Source organism: Candoia aspera, chromosome 1, assembly GCF_035149785.1.
Source record: "Candoia aspera isolate rCanAsp1 chromosome 1, rCanAsp1.hap2, whole genome shotgun sequence".
In the NCBI taxonomy this organism is placed as follows: Eukaryota; Metazoa; Chordata; class Lepidosauria; order Squamata; family Boidae; genus Candoia; species Candoia aspera.
The window spans coordinates 136,319,998-136,338,764 of NC_086153.1; the positions used below are offsets into that span (position 1 = coordinate 136,319,998).

At 39.8% G+C, this 18,767-nt stretch overlaps 1 protein-coding gene across 3 annotated transcripts in view; it reads left to right on the plus strand.

Moving 5' to 3' along the window:
• The window catches only part of TRAPPC12 (trafficking protein particle complex subunit 12), an 83,723-nt gene that overhangs the window by 19,540 nt on the left and 45,416 nt on the right, over positions 1 to 18,767 (plus strand). For all 3 annotated transcript variants that reach the window (XM_063314023.1, XM_063314041.1, XM_063314032.1), the window contains 2 exons: positions 3,733 to 3,846; positions 4,657 to 4,795. In XM_063314023.1, coding sequence (XP_063170093.1) covers positions 3,733 to 3,846; positions 4,657 to 4,795 — 253 coding nt within the window. The remainder of the gene's footprint in view (positions 1 to 3,732; positions 3,847 to 4,656; positions 4,796 to 18,767) is intronic.

An 18,767-nucleotide genomic window follows, 5' to 3' on the forward strand; every position in this document is an offset into this window, starting at 1 on the left:
AACTTTCTTCTTCCACTGAAGCAATGTGTATTCAGTTAGGAAGCTCAGCAGAACTGGGATTTCATCCATAATGATCTCTGTTGTTCAAAGAAGACTTCAAAAAGGAACTATGTGATGGTTACATTTGATTCTGAGAGGCTTTCCAGGTGCCCATTTGCATAAAGAAAAGTCCTTTGTTGTAAAATGTTTTAGAATATAATAGTGGTATGGTCTATTTAAGGTAGCATAGAACAGGAGTCTCAGACTCTAAGTCATTTTCTGTAACCCGCAACGATGCTTCATAGAGGCTGAAAATGCTGCCCAGCAAAGCCAACACAATAAGTGCCATGTAAATGTGCAGGCAAGGCCATAGAGGGGGCTCCAGGAAATGGAACAGCATGGCAGTGGCAGGGCAGCAATTTATCTTGACCCAATGTGGAAGGTCTTCCTGCAACAGTGGGGCCTGGTAAATTGGTCAAAGCAGATGGTGCCCAAGGCTTCTTGCACAAAGCAGAAACTCCCTCCAGGACTCCCTGCCCACTCTTGTGCTTCATGGTGCATGCTACTTCTGAAGTGGCACCAGGGGCTCTGGGTATGGGCAGCAGGGAGGTGGGGCTTGGCCAGGAAAGAAAACCAGGAGACTGGGCTTCACCAAGGGAGGGAAAGGGGAGGCCATCAAAGAGGGGGATCAGGGCTGATTGCCAGCCAAGGAGCAGGAAAGACAGTGCATGGGCATGCAAGATCTCCCTGCTAGGCAGAGGAAGGGAGGAACCTGCCAGGCAAGGAGAGAAAAGAGAAGGACAGCAAATGAGAAAAAGACCATAGGAAGGAAAGATGCCTCTTCTCAGCCAGGAGAGAGAAGGGAGGGGAAAGCAAAATTTGGACTGCAGTTAGTGGGATGGGTTTCCTAGATTATATCATCCTAGATGCCACCTTGACAAAATACTCCATTATCAACCCAATAATAAAACCAAATATTGGTGTTCTGATTCATGAAAAACGCAAGCTAAGTGGCCAAAGTCAAATGGCTGTTTTGCAGTTCTGTTTTAGAAATAGTTCTGTTTCCCAATAACATTTTTTAATGCAGTAAATTTGTGTTTGATGGCATTCCACAATACTCTTCCATTTCTTCACTTTTTACTCACAAAGACTTCAGTATCAATATGTGAAAAGGCTTTGGTGTTGCAACCCTTCGGCTAATGAACTAGTCCTTATGTGACACTGAGCTTGAGTTTGAAACCTCTAGAGTAGAATATAGCTACTAATCCTTATTTAAGAATGCTGCCCTCATTTTACAACATTTCTAGATCCTGTTTTTTTCTACATAGCTGAAGTTGTGACCAGTGTAGGGTACTGCTACGTTTTGCTCTCTTAATTCTATTTTTCATCTCTAGTAGTGCCTTCAATAAAATACTTAGCATTATGTGATTTACAAAAGCTTGTATGAAAATAAATTTGTTTGACCTTAAGGCATCATAAGGTTTTTCTTTTTTTATTCTTGTAAGAACTGTAATTCATAGGATCCTTCAGTTCTCTAGTTCAAAATTTAAGGAATATTAACAAAGTTTCAAAAAAACAACCAAGCTCAGATAATTCACAATTTCCTCAATAATGATTTATAAAGCCATGAAATAACATCAGTCTTCTATCCTTCTATTATAATTTGAAGTTTTTCTGAACCATCCCAGAAAAAGATGCAGTTACTTTGAAGAGTTGCAGGCAGGTGCTGAGTTTGTGCCCTGAAGTACCTTTCTGGAACAGCCTGGAGCTTTGCACAGCCTGATCTGTACTCTCTGTATTGGGCACTAGCTAGCATTCAGACATCACAGTTATCCAGAATTCTTTAGATTGACCTGGTTTGTCCCATGATAAGCACTGGGACCTTTAACTTTTTGGCATATTGGGAAGATCTGAAAATTAATTAGGGGTATACATTTTTTCTGCAAAGTAAATAGCTGCCATGTGGGACATAACATCATCGTGGTACTTGATTCTAGCTCCAACCACCTTGCACGCAGTGCTCCTCAACAACCTTTCTTGCCTTTGTTTGTTTTCTAGACAAGTGCTCACATTTCCAAACAAAGCATCTGTAATTATTATAAGTTGCATTTGGAGCCCAGAGGCATTCTTGGGAATAAAGGTGATGTTGGTGGTGTGTTTTGCAATGCACCAGCTCATTAATTTATCTCTCTATATATAAAAAGATAGCCAATTAGGGCAGGAAGTCTGGCAGGGGCCAAAGGAATTGTCTGTAGGTACATTGGCACTCCTGGGTTGAGACCTGGGAGTTAAATTGTATCCAGGCACATTTTATCCCTCCCAAGGAGGGACTCTGGGCGGTTTATAATTTTATTGTAAACCGCCCAGAGTCCCTCCTTGGGAGGGAGATGGGCGGTGATAAATTTTGATAAGTAAATAAGTAAATAAAATTTTGCATTCCGTACCTTAACCATGGTTAATCTGTGATTTCGTGGTGGGTAGCTATGCCCCAGTACATGCAGGTGCATGCAGCTAGTCAAAAGAAGGGAAAAGGCAAGTGAGGTTTATAGGGAGGTCCTACAGGAAGAGGTGACAGGTAGCATTTGGGTAGATCAGTGCGTTGTTTTTGCTATAACACTCAAGACAGCTATTTTGTGAGTTAGGAGGATGCTGTTGCCTGCAGCTCCATTGCAAGAGCGTCCACTACATGTTTTCAAATTCTATATATATTCTCCAGCTCAAAACACATGGACAGATGGCTTAATGTGTCAGGCAAATATGCTCAGTTGTGAAATGCAGTATGCTTTTCTAACAATCTAGTGACATAAGTTACATTTTGTCCTTGGTTTGTAACTCTGGCTTGTTAGGATGGAAAGAAGGCAAGGTTACTCACTCACAGATAATGCTAACAAGCCATGAATTGTCATCCAAGTTTGTTCAGCTGCTGTTGGCAAGTGCCAAGCAAGAGCAGTCAGGCAGTGTGCATCCCTGCTTGTTCATGATAAGCTAAAATTTTAAATAATTCTTGCTTACCTTGGTGTTCAAACATTGCAACAAATAATCCTCTTTACTGCCATAGCTCTGACTGGAAGCAAAATACAACTTCTAAGCTTTGGATCAGGGAGAAATAAGTTGTTTCTTCTGGTGGCAATATTTGTGACTTTGAGGTATCCATCATTTTATTACTAAACAGGTTATTTAAGTTTTAAATATAAAATACATGTACTTCTGCTAAACATCTGCTGAGTGCTTTCTTTCTGAATGAACAGATGCTGAAAACTTCAAGTATTTGTATTTACTGAAATGTGAGTTTTCACACAGCTGTATTTTCGAGCACAGCTTACTGAATGACCTTTATGATTTAATTGATTAAAACAAATAGAAAACTTGATTCCAGGAAAAAAAATAAAATAGCAATGTCATTTAAAGACAGTAGATAGGATTGGTTTGCAGTGGCAAAAATGTTGCATATTCTTGAAGGGTTAAAAACTGATAACTATTTCTGAATGAACAGTCTCTGGCACTTCATAATAAATTATGTATCCTTTTACACCAGCAATCTTCTAATTGTAAATTGTGAGTCATGCCTGGCTTTGCTTCTTGCCTAATTATACAAGTAGCTTTGACAAATGCCATCCTACTTCCTACTGGCCAGCTTTCTTGACCTTGTCATTATTACTAATGGCTAGTTGTAGCTACTTCAGGCAAAATAAGCAGCTTCAAGTTTTTAGCTGCTAAATTGTTACTTAGCCTATTCTTTCCCTTTCTCTCCAGAGCACAAAAAACTGGAGAGCAGCAGTTGATCTATGTGGACGACTTCTGACAGCCCACGGTCAAGGCTATGGCAAAAGTGGGCTACCCACAAGTCATACAACAGACTCTCTTCAGGTATGCTTGCCTGCAGGTCAGGCAAAAGTTAGGATGCATCTTAAACATGCACTTCTAAGTGGGAATGGGCAATTTGTTTCACGTTAAGGAACTAGCCAGAAATGTCAAACACACACTGGATACCTCCAGTTTTCCCTCCAGTTACTCCCCCACCTTTCTTAAGATTCTTTCAGATGAGTGACAAATAATTCTTGCAGTTATGAATGAAAAAACAAGGTTGAAATTTCTCAATGCAAGCAGTTCACTTTACTTTGAGGCTTGGGAAAAATAGATATTGCCTTCCCTTGTTCTAGCATAGAAACACAGGTGATGACATAGTGAGAAAACAAATGACTTTTGTTTAGATTTTGAGTTACATTAACAACTAACAAATGTTTTCATGAGTGCTGTAAATTTAATATTTTGCAGATATTTCTTTATAAGCAATTGCAATATCTAAATTAGAAATATTAAGGATAAAAAGATATAAAGATGTTTTGCTAGTAAACTAAATGTCTGAAAGACCCTATAATGTATCCGTATTTTGAACCTCTTATGAGCGGTAGTTAAAGTGAATAATTGAAGATAGGAGCAATGCGTATATGTCTTCAAATAATGTCAACATCCATTAATTCTTTCTAATCAGACATGTACAGAGTGCTATCCAACCATGTAAGATAATTCATTTGCAAATGAGACTCAAAAAATAAAGAAAAAATTAGTTGAAGATGAAAAATTCTAGAAGAAAATAAGTTTGTTGAATTCACACACACTGTATTTTCAGTAAGAGCTGTAAACTTTTTTTTTTTTTTTTTTTTTTTTACTTTCAAGATTTGGTTTGTAAGACTAGCACTACTGGTAAAACTGGGTCTCTACCAAAATGCTGAAATGGAATTTGAACCATTTGGAAACCTAGACCAGCCTGATTTATATTATGAATATTATCCTCATGTATATCCGGGACGCAAAGGTAAAACTGTTTATGTGTTTATCCCTATTAATACAGTTCCCTTTTTGTCTGGTACCATTTTTTAATCAGTAGTCACTGGTTTACTAATGAATGCACTACTATAATATGAACATTACAAAATATTATTGAAAAATACCACAAAATCTCTGCCATAGTAACACGTAGTGCTGCATCCTTTGATTAGTAGAAAATATTGCCTTTTCCAAAACAGATAGATTACACATTTCTGACAACCATTCTTTGAAATCTGGAATAATATCACATTTCCCAATTTCTTCATATAATTTTTTAGCCGCCCCACATGCTCGATACAACCATAATTCCTGATAAACTGTCAAATTTCAAAGCTTTGGTATATAATTAAACATTTCATTTGCTTCTTTAACATTGTCCTGTTCAGACTATGAGACGGCCAGGCAGAATTACTATTAAATTCTTTATTTACAAATAACTATTTACAACAATGAAAGCAACAATGAAAGTCCTTAGAATAAATTAGGCAGTGCAGTTCAATCAAGTCCACCCAGGCAGTGGAGGATAACCAGGCAAGCCTGCAGATTCAGGTGTAGAAGGAGATCATGGCAAGACAGCAAGGCAGAACTTGGCTAATCCTCTCAATGAGGTGGCAAGATCCAGTGTAACTAGAACGTGTGGCAAGGAGGAGGCTTGAGGCACAAGTGTCAGGCTTGGCACAGAGGCTAGACTAGGCTTGACAACAGAGGCTAGGCAAGGCTCAACTGGAGCATCAAGGAAAGGCTCAGATCTGGAGACAAGGCAGGACTTGGCTGGAGCGTCAAGATGAGGCTCAGATCTGAAGATAAGGCAGGACTCAGCTGGAACAGCCAGGCAAGGCTTGGAACTGGAAGCGAGGCCGGACTTGGCTGCAGAGACAAGACAAGGCTTGGAACTGGAAGCAAGGCTGGACTTGGCTGAAGCGGCAAGGCAAGGCTTGGAACAGGAGACAAGGCTGGACTTGGCTGGAGCGACAAGACAAGGCTCGAATCTGGAGGCAAGGCTGGACTGGGCTGGAACAGCGAGACGAGGCTTGGAACTGGAGGCAAGACTGTGCTCGGCTGAAACAGCAAGACTAGGCTCGACTGGAGCAGTGTGTGAAGGAAGCAGGTCCATGATGGCAGGAGGAGCTGGCTCTGATTCCACGTTGGCTACAGGCGAGGCTCCCGACTCCAGTAAGGACTCTTCTGCAGAAGCTGTGAGCTCGAAGGATTGGTTGTCTCCAGCAGCTTGCTCTTGACACATGTGCCTTTTTAAGTGATCCTTTCCGCGCCGTTTCTCCTCTGCAGCCAATCGGGCTGCCTTTTGCTTTGCGCACTTCTCTGCTCTTCTCTCTCGAGCACTGATTGGAGGATTCAAACCTCCCTCCGAAGTTTGTCCAATCAGCGTCTCCGATTTCTCCCACTCTGCTGAGTCACTCCTGATTTCTATTTCCCCAATTCCCTCCTGGTAAGTTTCGTCTTCCCCTTCTGGCTCAAGATAAGTTTCATTTCCGGAGTCAGGATCAGACTCAAACCTCACAAACATTTAAACATTTTCCCATAAAACTGCTTATATATATTAATGCACTATCTTGTATCATGTTCATGTATGTTACACTGTCATCTGTGGGCAGGGGTTCTGAACATCATAAACAATCACAAATATTTTATAACTGTTAAATAGTAATTCTGTGAACTGCAGCGTATGAGCAGATTTTAATAAAAAGCATAGCCTATGCAGAGGTGGTTTGTTTATCTTAGCCATGGTTCAGAATTATGTCTGAATATGTAAATCCTATTTAAAGATTGGCTGCAAACTAGCATATAAAAGTATGACTTTAACTGAATTTACAGATCCCATTTTTTCTAAGTATTACTATACATCTTCATATTTTGTGGTAGCTACCCAGAGTCCTTGAGAATTGGGTGGGATACAAATTTAAATTATTATTGTTGTTGTTGTTATTATTACAGCTGCCTAGTTTCTGCTTATTAATATGTCTGCTGTTTTTCATTTAGCCTTGAATATAAACTAAACTATGGTTTTAAAGGCAGATTTGCATGACAGTTTAACATATAATACAGCTTCTTTACTCATGGTTTAAAGTATCTTGGGAAAACACTGCCATGTATAAAACTAATAAATCAAAGAAAGAAAGAAATCACACTTTGTAGTAGATCAAGGTGTATTATGACATACGTACCCAAATCTATTCATCTTCAATAGTAAATTCATCTAAGGTACAAAGGGAATTTTTGAAGCTACCCTAGATGAGGTGTCTGGATTTCTATGATATCTTACTGGTACTGTCTGCATAGGTGATATCTGCTCAGCACCACCATTTGTTACTTTTCTGGGCCAAGGGGATGCAGCTAGATACTGTATGCCAGTTTAAGATATGACTTCCTTTCTGTGTGATCATACTCTGCCATACAAATGTGATTTCTCCTCAGATCTTCAGGTCTTGATGCAATTGCTTTGTACTGAGGATGTCCTCAGGGCACATGGCTAGAGAAGTGTTGGTGAATAAGTGCATTGCATTTGTAGGTCAAATGATGGCATATTACATGGTGGGCTAGGTAAAATAGTAGGCAGACATGACTGAGAAAGTGTCAGGCATGGACAAGCCTTTGTGTAACTGTTCATTTGCAGTTTGGAAAGTTAACATTTTTCTAGTTAAGGCTTAGTGTTGTGTGTATGCACCTACTGTATTTCTGAGATCCTAACCAGTGCTAAGTTAATGACATGCTTAACCATAGTTAATGCTAAAATTATGCAGACATGGGGCAGAGAGTTGCTAAAAGGTGTGTGTTAAAATTAAGGGCTTTCCATTTCAAAGTAATCCATGATCAAAGATACTGAAGCATCCAGATTTTTGGATTCCTGAACAGTAATAAATTAGCAAGTGGAATTGTAATCAAATCCAAGAGACAAAAAATACATGGATACATCTGGTCTTTATGCAAAAGAGGATTGCAGGTGTGTTAGATCAATCTTAGGGGTAGGCCACTACATTTTCTCTGTATTTCTCGACCATTTTATCCTTATGACCTGAGAGATAGAAAGGCACTTGAGAATGTGCCTTGGAAAAACTAAAGCAAAAGACATCTGAATTGGTGTCATTAAGCAGCTAATTTTAATTTAAAAAACAAACATAAAGCATAAAGATATTTTAGCTCCTGTGCAGTAATCATTATCCTTGATAATATGCTGATGGTTGCTTAATTTTCTTTTCATTTTACCCTATAACAAGCATAAATGTAAAATCTTTGATTTATTTATCTCATTTTGATTCACAATAGATAAAAGAATTAGGCAATTAAAATGCACGTTGCAATCAAATATGTCAAGATGCAAATAAATAATGGTTATGAAAGTGGTGTAAAATATATTTCATTTAATTCATGTGTGTAATTTAGATCAATTCAAAATATTCACTGAATTAAATACAGTATATTTCTTTTTGTAACAGCATGTACATTTCAACCTAGAATCTTATGCATATCCAGGGATTATGTTGGTTGTGTTTAGCATCTATATAAGTAGACCTATTAAATACCTATCTTTTACTTCAAAATTGTTTTCCTCTCTGAACTGATTTTTTTCTCCTTTTTATGTGCCATCTCTAAATGCATCTTAGTTGCCCATCTATCTTGTCAACTTTACTGACACACCAGATGTATTTTATGTTGGCTTCTCTTTTTCCAACTTGAATCCTGAAACCCTAATCTTCTGGTATCTCCTTTTGTTAACCAAGATTAAGCTGATTTTTTTTATTTTGGATGCATAGACTTGGCTTCTTAGAAAGCTTGTTTTTTTTAATCTACATATTAAAGCTTCAAAGTGTGTGCAAAAGCTTGCTGATAGGAACAAGTATAATCTAATACATGTATATAATCTACCACATGTAGATTTCATGTGATGGATCTATACACATGTGCATTCCTACATGCTCATTTCTTTATGACAAATACCTTTTGCCACTGAAGTGTAAATATATATGTGCTGTGGAGAGTAAGGATTCACTGCTGCAAGGTACCAAGTTGTAGGTATGCAAGTTTGGAAAATACTGGATTTGCAATCTACCCTGCTCAGAACAAGTGTTCTCTTGATTGCCTGCCTCAGACAACTGTTTCAGTCATAATTTTGGTTCATTCTGCTTGGTATTTTCCAGTTCAGTTCTAGTAGATAGTTGCTGCCTACTCTGGGATGATCATTTCAGCAAAGAGTAAGAGGTAATTAAGATAGTGAGTTGATGATTTTGCTGAAGGAAAAGAGAACTAATAGCACCTGACTTCTCTCTCCCTCCTCCCCTCCCTTTTTCTGCCAAGAAGCTGCTATGCCAAGATTTGAAAAGGCCCTCAGGATTTTAAATTCACTAAGCTATGCACTATTCCAGTTGATCACTGCATGACATGTGGCCTGACCTTTTAAAATCACGCATCTGTTAATTCTTCCCTTTAAAACTGAATGTAACAGCAAGGGGCAAGATGGCGAGGTCTGTATCTTTCCCCTTGTTTGAATGCATAGAATTCAGCTCACAAAGTGGTTTATTTGTGATCTTTTCCTGTTGAAAAAAAAGTTTGAATTGACTGCAAGGTTCTAAAATACACAGCTTCAGAAACTGCGATCACAACTAATATACCCAAGGTAGTATTAAATATGTTTTACAATAATGAACAGTAGAACATTTTTCTACTGCTCTGTTCTCATAAATATAAAATTATATAACTTCTTAACACGGTCACAAAAACTAAGTAAAGATAGAATTGTTGGGCTGGAAATTTTACCTCTATTCTATTCTGCCCTAGTGGCATTAGAGTATACATGACAGAGAATCCAGCATCCAAGTGAATGGGGTGATTTTCACGTGAACTGAAGAAAGGCAGCAAGAGTAAGCCTGCAGTCATGCCATAACATTGTCAGGCTATTACAGATTGTTTTCCTTACTGTTCCTGGGTTGCTATAGGTAGCCCTAATCTTTTTTTTTTTTTTTTAATCTCAGGCATTTTACCCCAGTTATTCCCTTGAAGATACTCCCATATCTTTTGGTATTTGCCAAATCTATATTTCAGCGACCTTGCGCCACCATCATTTTCCAGAACTGTTGATTTAGAAATATAATAATATAATATAAACTAGGATGACTGTTACACGACTTTGAGATTCATCTCTTCATTTTGAAAAATTGTACCTTAGTAATGCTAGAATTCCTTTTTTTTTAAACATGTAATGAAATTTGTTATCTAAAGATCTACCCGAATCTCTCTTCTCCTTTGTTTGGGATTGTCTTCTGAATCGTAAGTGAAATGTACTGAATTTCTGAAAACATACCCATTGTGTTTAAGGTTATTAAGCATCAGCTCGGAGTCCAAACCTGCAGATAGTAATAAAGAATGCAGAAGCAGCGGTGCCTGTCTGCTTCTTTGACGTTCCAACCTCTATTACTCTTTGACAGCCAACCAGCCAGCCAGCTAGCCCTAACCATGTAGCATATGCAGGAGGTCACTGAAGGGGGATGTGTGCATTATTTACTTCTGAACAGCTAAGCAGGCAAGGTAGAGTCTGTTGGTTCAAAGCTGAAATTCTGTGTGAATGTCAGCTGTATATTTTATGTCCAATCTTTTTTTAGAAGAAAAAGGGTGACACAGGAGGGTGTAATTATTTTCTTCCCCTAAAGAAAGTCTAAGGGTATGTGGGCGTGGGGATTGTGAACAGCGATTCTTTGAGTTTTGAGAAGTGCTAGCCTGCAGGATCAAAGAAATAGCAGCTAATTCTCTGTTCTCTCTGACATCTGTTCGTAATTCAGTGAGATCATCCTTGGCTACAGGCTTACAGTTTGCTGCAAATATAGAAATAAAATTTAAAAGGGGGCGGTCATGTTTAACAGCTGCCAGTTTTTAAAATATGGCAGTTGTGAACTTGTAGCATTCTTGCATTAATACATTTGCCTTTAAAAGCTATGCCCTCTTATGTTTGTCTTATCTGTTACAAAATCTTGAAAAATCCTTTTTGTTTCAAAAGACTTCTTACTCACTTCTTATTTTGTCCCTTTTAATCTTTTTTTTTTTTTGTATATGTGTTTCCAAAAATGTGAAAAAGTGGAAGCATACAGTATTTTGGAAAAATAATTATGGTATGAATAGCAGATCAAAGATGAGGAGAAAAGGCAGCAGAATTGTTTGTTCTCCCTGTTAACGAAGGCACATTTGAAACATGCACTGGGTTTCCCTCTAGTGGGAACAGCAGCACCCTACCATCATATCTGCTGCTAAATGTGTTCTACGCAAATTGTATGTGTTGGGGTTCCCTTGGAGATCCTTATAATTAAAGCTTTTTCTGTGATGATTTCGCCCCTTTTTCAGACATGTCATTTCTTCTAAACTAGAACATTTCCCAGCAAGCTTCCCATTATTATGCTAAACTAAACAAAAGAAAAATACAAATACATGTAACACAAATGCTTACAACACTGCTGATGCTTTTGATTATTTTAATACAGGAAAATCCAATATTCCTGATACCTCTTCAGTTTCTTTTGCAATATAATCAGCATTGGGTAGGATAAGGTTTTTCTCTTGGCGTTTCTGTCAGTTCTCTCTGTCCCAACACACATCGAGTCTCTGGTCTTCTAACATCTCTTAAGAGCTTGACTAGTCTGCTACAAAAGCTATTGGGCTGCTGTTCCTTGCTGCTGGTGATTGCACAACTGATGCAAGCAATCTTTTTTCAAGGTAGGGATCTGAAACCTCTGAGGATTGGGACCTAAGAGAATCTGGACAGAAGCAGAAACCAGAATAAAATAGAGGGGTTTTTTTTCCCTCTTTCCTTCTTTTTTCAGACATCGCTGTTTTTATCTGTAATGACAAGCCGCCTACTTTTACCTGTTTAATGCTTTTTTCCTTGTTTCTTTTGGAGCACCTGTCAATCTTACCACCAGCCGGCTGGTTCTGTACTCAGCAGTACTCAGCAGATGAATGCTGCTACTAGTGCGGTCGTAACTCCAGCATCAGGATTGGGAGGGGTGGTGGGGGTGGTACTGGTAATAACAACTGCAGTATCTGTGCTAAATGGGCAGGTCCTCAAGGTCAACTGGTTGCCCATTTGTATTGCAGTGCAAAAGTGATCGTAATAGCGCAGTAATAATAAGTGAACCATTTCTTGCCTATATATGTGCATGTGAAAGGTTTCAGTACTCTTTTAGTACAGTGAGAAACATTGCTATTGATGCTTTGCAGACAGGAACAATCTTATTTCTTAAGGATTGATAAGGTCTTCACTGAAAGTTTGGGTCCCATCTCAATACTATTCCCAGTTATACCTGTTTTAGCTCTCATATATGTCACTCGTGTGAAGATGAGCAGAAGATAGGGTTTGGAGATGCAAATGCAGCAAAGCAAACAGAACCCTTCTGCTACTAATTCTGGATGGCTAACTCCACTTGAAAGAGAAAATAAGAGCACTGGAGGGGGGCAAATGGACAGTGTATGCATTCTAGAAAATCCTTGCAGGCCATGCGGGGGGCGGGGTGTGCCTTAAAGTCAGTGTTGACTCCTGGCGACTGCCTGGACTAGTCCCTGCAGTTTTCTTGGCAAGGTTTTTCAGAAGTGGTTTGCCCTTGCCTCCTTCCTATGGCTGAGAGAGAGTGACTGGCTCAAGGTCACCCGGCTGGTTTCTTGTTAACTCCCAGGTTTTGTCCATTTATTCTTATTAACAGTTGATGATTGTGTTGTGTAATTTGCTTCTGTTTACTTTAAGATTCATAAGAGGCAGAAGGTTTGGATACCACCCTTATAGTATAGCATTTGTCTTTCTTTTTATTGCTGGTTAAAGAGATAATTCTGCTTCTTTCCATTGAATGTTTAACCATTTTAAGTGGTTTAACTATTTTAAATGGTTCCATATATATTTAGAGCTACTCTGTATCTTTTCTGGATCTTTATAGATTAGGATGCTCGAAAATAATACTCCTGTTGAAAGGGCATTTTTTTAGCCGTTCAGGATCCGGCAAAAACCTCACATACTGATTTTCCTTTTCTGCAGGAATAGGTTTTCCCATGTTAGCTGCGTTCTCTCTAGCTCCTTAATTCTCAGCAAGAGGAAGCTGAAAGAAATACCTTGCGTTAAGTATAGTGTGCTTTCGCAGAGAAACAAATCAAAAGCTTACTGTTTCAACTGATATTCTGATTGAATGCTCTCTTAAGTCAGTTGAGACTTCAGATCAGCACTTCCTGTAATTCCGTCATTTGATTGTTTCCTATCAGTAGAGCTGATGAGTCTTTACTGAAGATGCAGAAGTAAGTGTCCTGTCACAGCCTGGTCTTTCTGCCTTTTTAGCCCTGTGTAGGATCCTTGAAACTTAGCTGACCTCCTTCTGGAGGCCTTTGTGTCCCTAAACCTGGCCAGCCATCATCCTTCTCGCAGACTCACACACATGCATCCAAATCACCTTGCAGATTCTGGATGACAGTAACACACAACCACGTATCTTTTCCAAAACCTTTCACTAAACTGTCATTAACTCTTGTACTCCCAAAGCTTTACTTGACAGACCGTGGGAGAACACCCAAGTTTTTAAAGATCTCTAGAACACCGTCAAGACTGGAGCCACAGGGACCCCTGGGGAGATACTGTTCCAGCGGGAAGGCACCACAACAGAGGAGGCGTTGTAGTAGTTTGAAACATGAGATTTTACAATCACGAGATTGTTTGTAATTGCTAACTAGCTTCTTTGGTTTTGTGATGAGATGAGATGAGATGAGATGAGGATTCTGACAAACTGAAATACAAACAAATATATGTATGGACGTACTTTCAGCAATTTGTAAGCATTAATTTTAGTCGATAAAAGCCTACATCTTCTCATCCAATAGGACTTTCAGCTCTTCTCCACCCTCAGGAGCAGTTTTTGAAAATGTGTGGCAGACAGCAGATTAAGGGGAATTGCTCCCTTTCTCTTCCGCTATTGGGGCCATTCTGTCACGCAGTCCTGTGTATTTTAGATTGTGATAATCTTATATTACATATGGGTTTTTTATGTGAGAGGTAGATGTAGATTTTTAGCATGAAATGGGCTTTTTTAACAGAAAAATGACCATTGTCTTTCTGTAATAATTCAACTTACAGAGATATCTCTTTTCATATAAAATAGTATTCATCGGTATCTTACAAATTGCTGTGTTCGCAATAGAGAGTAGTGAGCCTTATCTCATCCCTAAGAAGTTAAAATTGACTAAGTAATAGCTTCATTTTGTAAGAGATTGACTTGAGTACAGCTTGGCTGCCAACTTTTATTCACCACTTTAAAATGAAGCTTTGAGGTTAGCTTTGGTGCTACATCTTTGTGATGGGGTTATGGATTTCCATTGCACAATAACCTCTGTACTAATGAGTTGGCCTTCCATGCAGCAGCATATAGGATCATTAACTTTGTTTAATAACCAGTCTCAGGATTAGCAAAGTCATATTTTTTTTAATCTGTGGCATACTAAATATCCATCTGTCTGTAGATTGAAACTTTTTATTCACTAATGCTTTAAGAAAAGGTGCTTGTGGGTACAGGAATGAAGGCAAAAAACAGGTGGTTTAGGAATCAAGACCATGGGATAGAAATATGAAGTAAATGGACAGGGCAGATCTGATGGCATAGAAGAGAAGCTCATGTTCTGTCTTTGGAGAGAAAAGACATTGGAAAGTTATATAGGTCACTGGGAAAGAGAGAAAAGCAGGCTGGTAGAATGCTACTCTCCTTGGCCAAACTCTTGCAGGGTCTGTTTATCTGTAATGTTTTGTAAACAATAATTGCTTTGAATCACATGTATTTTTACTACATAGCATGAGTGTTTAGCCCAAATGAATTTCTTACAAAAGACCATCCCATTATCAAGGGATGCATTTATTCATTTAATTTACTTAAACAATTTATCAGGCTGCCCATCTCCTGTAGTGACTCTGGATGGTATACAAGGGTTAAAAACAACAATAACAGTTTAACAAAAACCAAACACCCAAGGCCACAAACACAATACAACTCATAAAGAATAACGTTAATCAACATTAACCAGCAAAGCTCTCCTAAACACATGGCTCAAATACCTGAGGGAACAGCCAGGTCTTTAATGCCTTATGAAAAGCTAACAGGGTCAGGGCCATCTTAAACTCTGGTGGGATCTTGCTCCCTAGGGCAGGTGCTGCCACAGAAAAGGCAAGATTCCAGAGTCCAACAAGATGGCGTTGTCTAATGGAAGGGACCTGGAGCATGTCCTTCCTGCTAGATCTGGTGGGGCAAGCAGAGATGAAGGGAGAAAGGCAGTCCCACAAATAACCTGGCCCTGTGCCATGGAGGGGTTTATAGGTGGCAACCAGCACCTGAATCTCACCCAGAAGCCTGCAGGGGACCAGTGCAGCATAACAAGAAACACCCAAACTGCCTGTGCCGCTGCATTTTGGACCAGCTGCAGCTTCCATACTTTTCAAGGGCAGCCCCATGTTGAGTGCATCACAGTAATCTAAACTGGAGATGACTAAGATGTGAATCAGCACGAGCAAGGTCACCCCAGTCCAGAAAGGGGTGCAGTTGGCATATAAGGTGAACCTGCACAAAGGTCCTTCTAGCCACAGCTGCCACCTGCTTTTCAACAGGGATTCCAGGAAGACCCCCAACTCTGCACGCCAACTCTGACTGGGGAAATGCCCCCCCAGGCAGAGATAAAGATGGAAAATATCTGCATCAGGCAAGTGGGGAAAAAAAAAAGGTGAAAGGTCCCCTGTGCAAGCACCGAGTCATGTCTGACCCTTTGGAGGGATGCCGCTTTCGCAACGTTTTCTTGGCAGTCTATAGCGGGGCGGTTTGCCATTGCCTTCCCCAGTCACTTTCCCCAGCAAGTTGGGCACTCATTTTACTGACCTTGGAAGGCTGGAGGGCTGAGTCGACCTGAGCCGGCTACCCGAGAATCCAGCTTCCGCTGGGATCGAACTCGGGTCGTGGGGAGAGTTTCGGTTGCAATACTGCCGCCTACCACTGCGTCACATGAGGCTGTGCATCAGGCAGGTGGGGGGCTTAAAACCCACAGCCATCCAGTGTTACCGGGATTGAGCCAAAGCCTGTTCTCCCCTATCCAGTCTTCCACAGGCTCCAGACACTAGGAAAGAATCTTGACGGCATCACTGGATTGGCCCAGGACAGAGATACATAACTGAGTATCTTCAGTGTACAGATACCATACCCCTTGCCAATGGATGGTCTCACCCAGCATCTTCATGTCGATGTTAAATAAGAGTGGGAAGAGAGTAGAACCCTTAGGCACCCCACACAGCAGGGGCCTCAGACTCAATGTCTCTCCCCCCCAATACTCACTGGGACTAGCCCCAGGGAAGGTAGGAGAACCACTGTGCCTCCCACTCTCAGTCTCCTACGCAAGCCCAGAAAAATTCCATGAGTGATGGTACTGAAGGCCACTGAGAGATCAAGGAGGGCCAGGTTGGATGCACCACCCCGATCCTGAGCCTGCCAGAGATAATCACCAGTGAGACAGTCTTGTCTCAGTATTGTGGCCAGGCCTGAATCTTGACTAACTTGTTTCTGAAGCGTAATTACAGGAAATGTACCAGTAATTCAAGTAATATTCTCTTTTTTTAATACAGCATTCATTTAAATGTTATGTTTGTATTTGATTATTAGGTGGTTGATGTGACCCATAACAAGTCCAGTAGTGTCCTAACAGCCAGGAAACACACTGAGACAAGGAACTGGTCTCTAATATTTATTGCTAGTACTTAACAGGAATCCTAACAAACTGAAGAAGCGTGGGGAAACCCAGACATATAAACCCCAAAGGTTAAGGCGGTCCCAATCTGTGTCTCTTCGAATGGCTGACCAATTCCTCAGTGCTACGCATGCGCTTGACAGTCTGGATGGGAGCCCCCTGCTCGCCATCCTTACTCATGACAAGTAGGCACATTACAAACTCTTGAGTTTAATAGAACAAAATAAATAAATAAAGGAATAAAAGGCAGTAGGATGTGGTAATAGTTTTCTGTTTATTATCAAATACTCTGAACGGTTTACAATAATCATTTTAAAAATTGTAATAAAACAGAAGGAAAAAATAAAAGTAACACAGTGAAAAACAGTCAATTAAAAGGAAAATGCCATGGGAAGGTAATGGCTGGGAAAGATCAACATAAAAAGAAGGATCTTAAAAGGATACCAAAAACACACTGACACTGGGACCTGATGTGCCACAGAAGAGTGATTATTCCTCAGGACAGGGGACACCGTTCTGAGATGCTTCATCTGCATGCTGCCACCAAGCAGCAATCTGCACATAGAGAATAGCATCACAATGTAGGTACACACACATACTCATAACAAAAGATATAGAAGCAAGTATCTAGAAGTCATAACAACAGGTAGATACTTAAAAATTATGCAGCTAAACTGTTAAAATTGAGAATGTCTAGGAGAAAAATAATGTTTCTGTCCACTTTCTATCTTTTCAGAGTGAGCCAATGTTGTGCCTTTCCTGGGAAATTTATTTATTTATTTATTCATTCATTCATTCATTCTATCCTGCCTTTATTATTTTTATAAATAACTCAAGGCGGGGAACATGCCCAGTACTCCTTCTTTCTCCTATTTTCCCCACAACAACAACCCTGTGAGGCGGGTTGGGCTGAGAGAGGGACTGGCCCAAGGTCACCCAGCCGGCTTCCATGCCTAAGGTGGGACTAGAACTCTCAGTCTCCTGGTTTCTAGCCTGTTGCCTTAACCACTAGACCAAACTCGCTCTCTAATTGTTGAAAGAGGAGGAATCCTCCAGGGAACAGCATGACAGGCACCAAACAACTGGATTTATTTATTTATTTAATTTTTGAGTGAGAAGAGCCTCTACCTTGTAATCACCAGCCTAACCATTTGGCAGGGGTACCCAGAGGAGAGCCTCTGAAGGTGACCTGCATGTTATCATTCTGAAAGGATTTCAGCTATACTTTGGGGAAGAGTAGAGCCAATAATAACTCTCTCTCTTAACTATTCTTGTCCGAATAACATTAAATTGGTAAGTAGTCAGCACTGATTAGAGGTCAGTGGGTGATTAGATTTAGCCTAAATATCAAAGCTCCAGTACAGTTAAAAATAGCTGTGGCATTTAGAATATTCCAAAATGTACGTACTCAGAAGTAAATCCGATTAAGTTCTGTTATAAATATTCTAAGTAGTCTCACTGAATGCAAAGTTAATAATGTCTAGTTTATTACATGTATGATATTAAGACCTTGATCTTTAGCTGGATGAAGGCTAAGGTTGTTGTTTTTTTTGCTTGTTTTCTAAGCCTCAGGGTTCATATTCTGGTGCGCAAATGCGTTCTGTAAGAAAATAATAATAATGGAAACTTAAGGGATCAGAGAAAAACCTCAAGAATCATAATTGCTGAATATATCATTCTTGTTTCTAAAAAGTTATGAACTTGATCACTAATGAATCTTATACATCTCAAGAGCTTAATAATTCTGGGTTATTACATAGATTGCAAGAACTAGAAACGCAAATTCCATATATGTGCAATTTAGAACTATACTTTGGTTTGTGTTCATAGAATCATAGAATTGAACATGACTATCATGTCTTTGGTAAGTCTTCATAGGGCATGTCTTCAAGCCCCATACCACCATTGTTTCCACTCACCTGGAGGGAGGCTTTTCTGAACCCTCTCCAACCTGTCAGTATCCTTCTGGAACTGTATACAGTATTCCAGGTGTGGTCTCACCAGTGCTGAATAGAGAGGAATAATGACTTCTTGTGTCTTTGATACATCCTCTACCCACTAATGCTGCTCCGAGCTACAACAGCCCTTGTAGCAACTGTCTCACAGTGCTGACTCATGTTCCGCTTGTCAGTTACCATGTGTGAGCCCTTCTCAGATGTAGTATTTCCAAGCCATGAATCTCCCATCTTGTGTGTGTCCTATGTCTTTCTGAA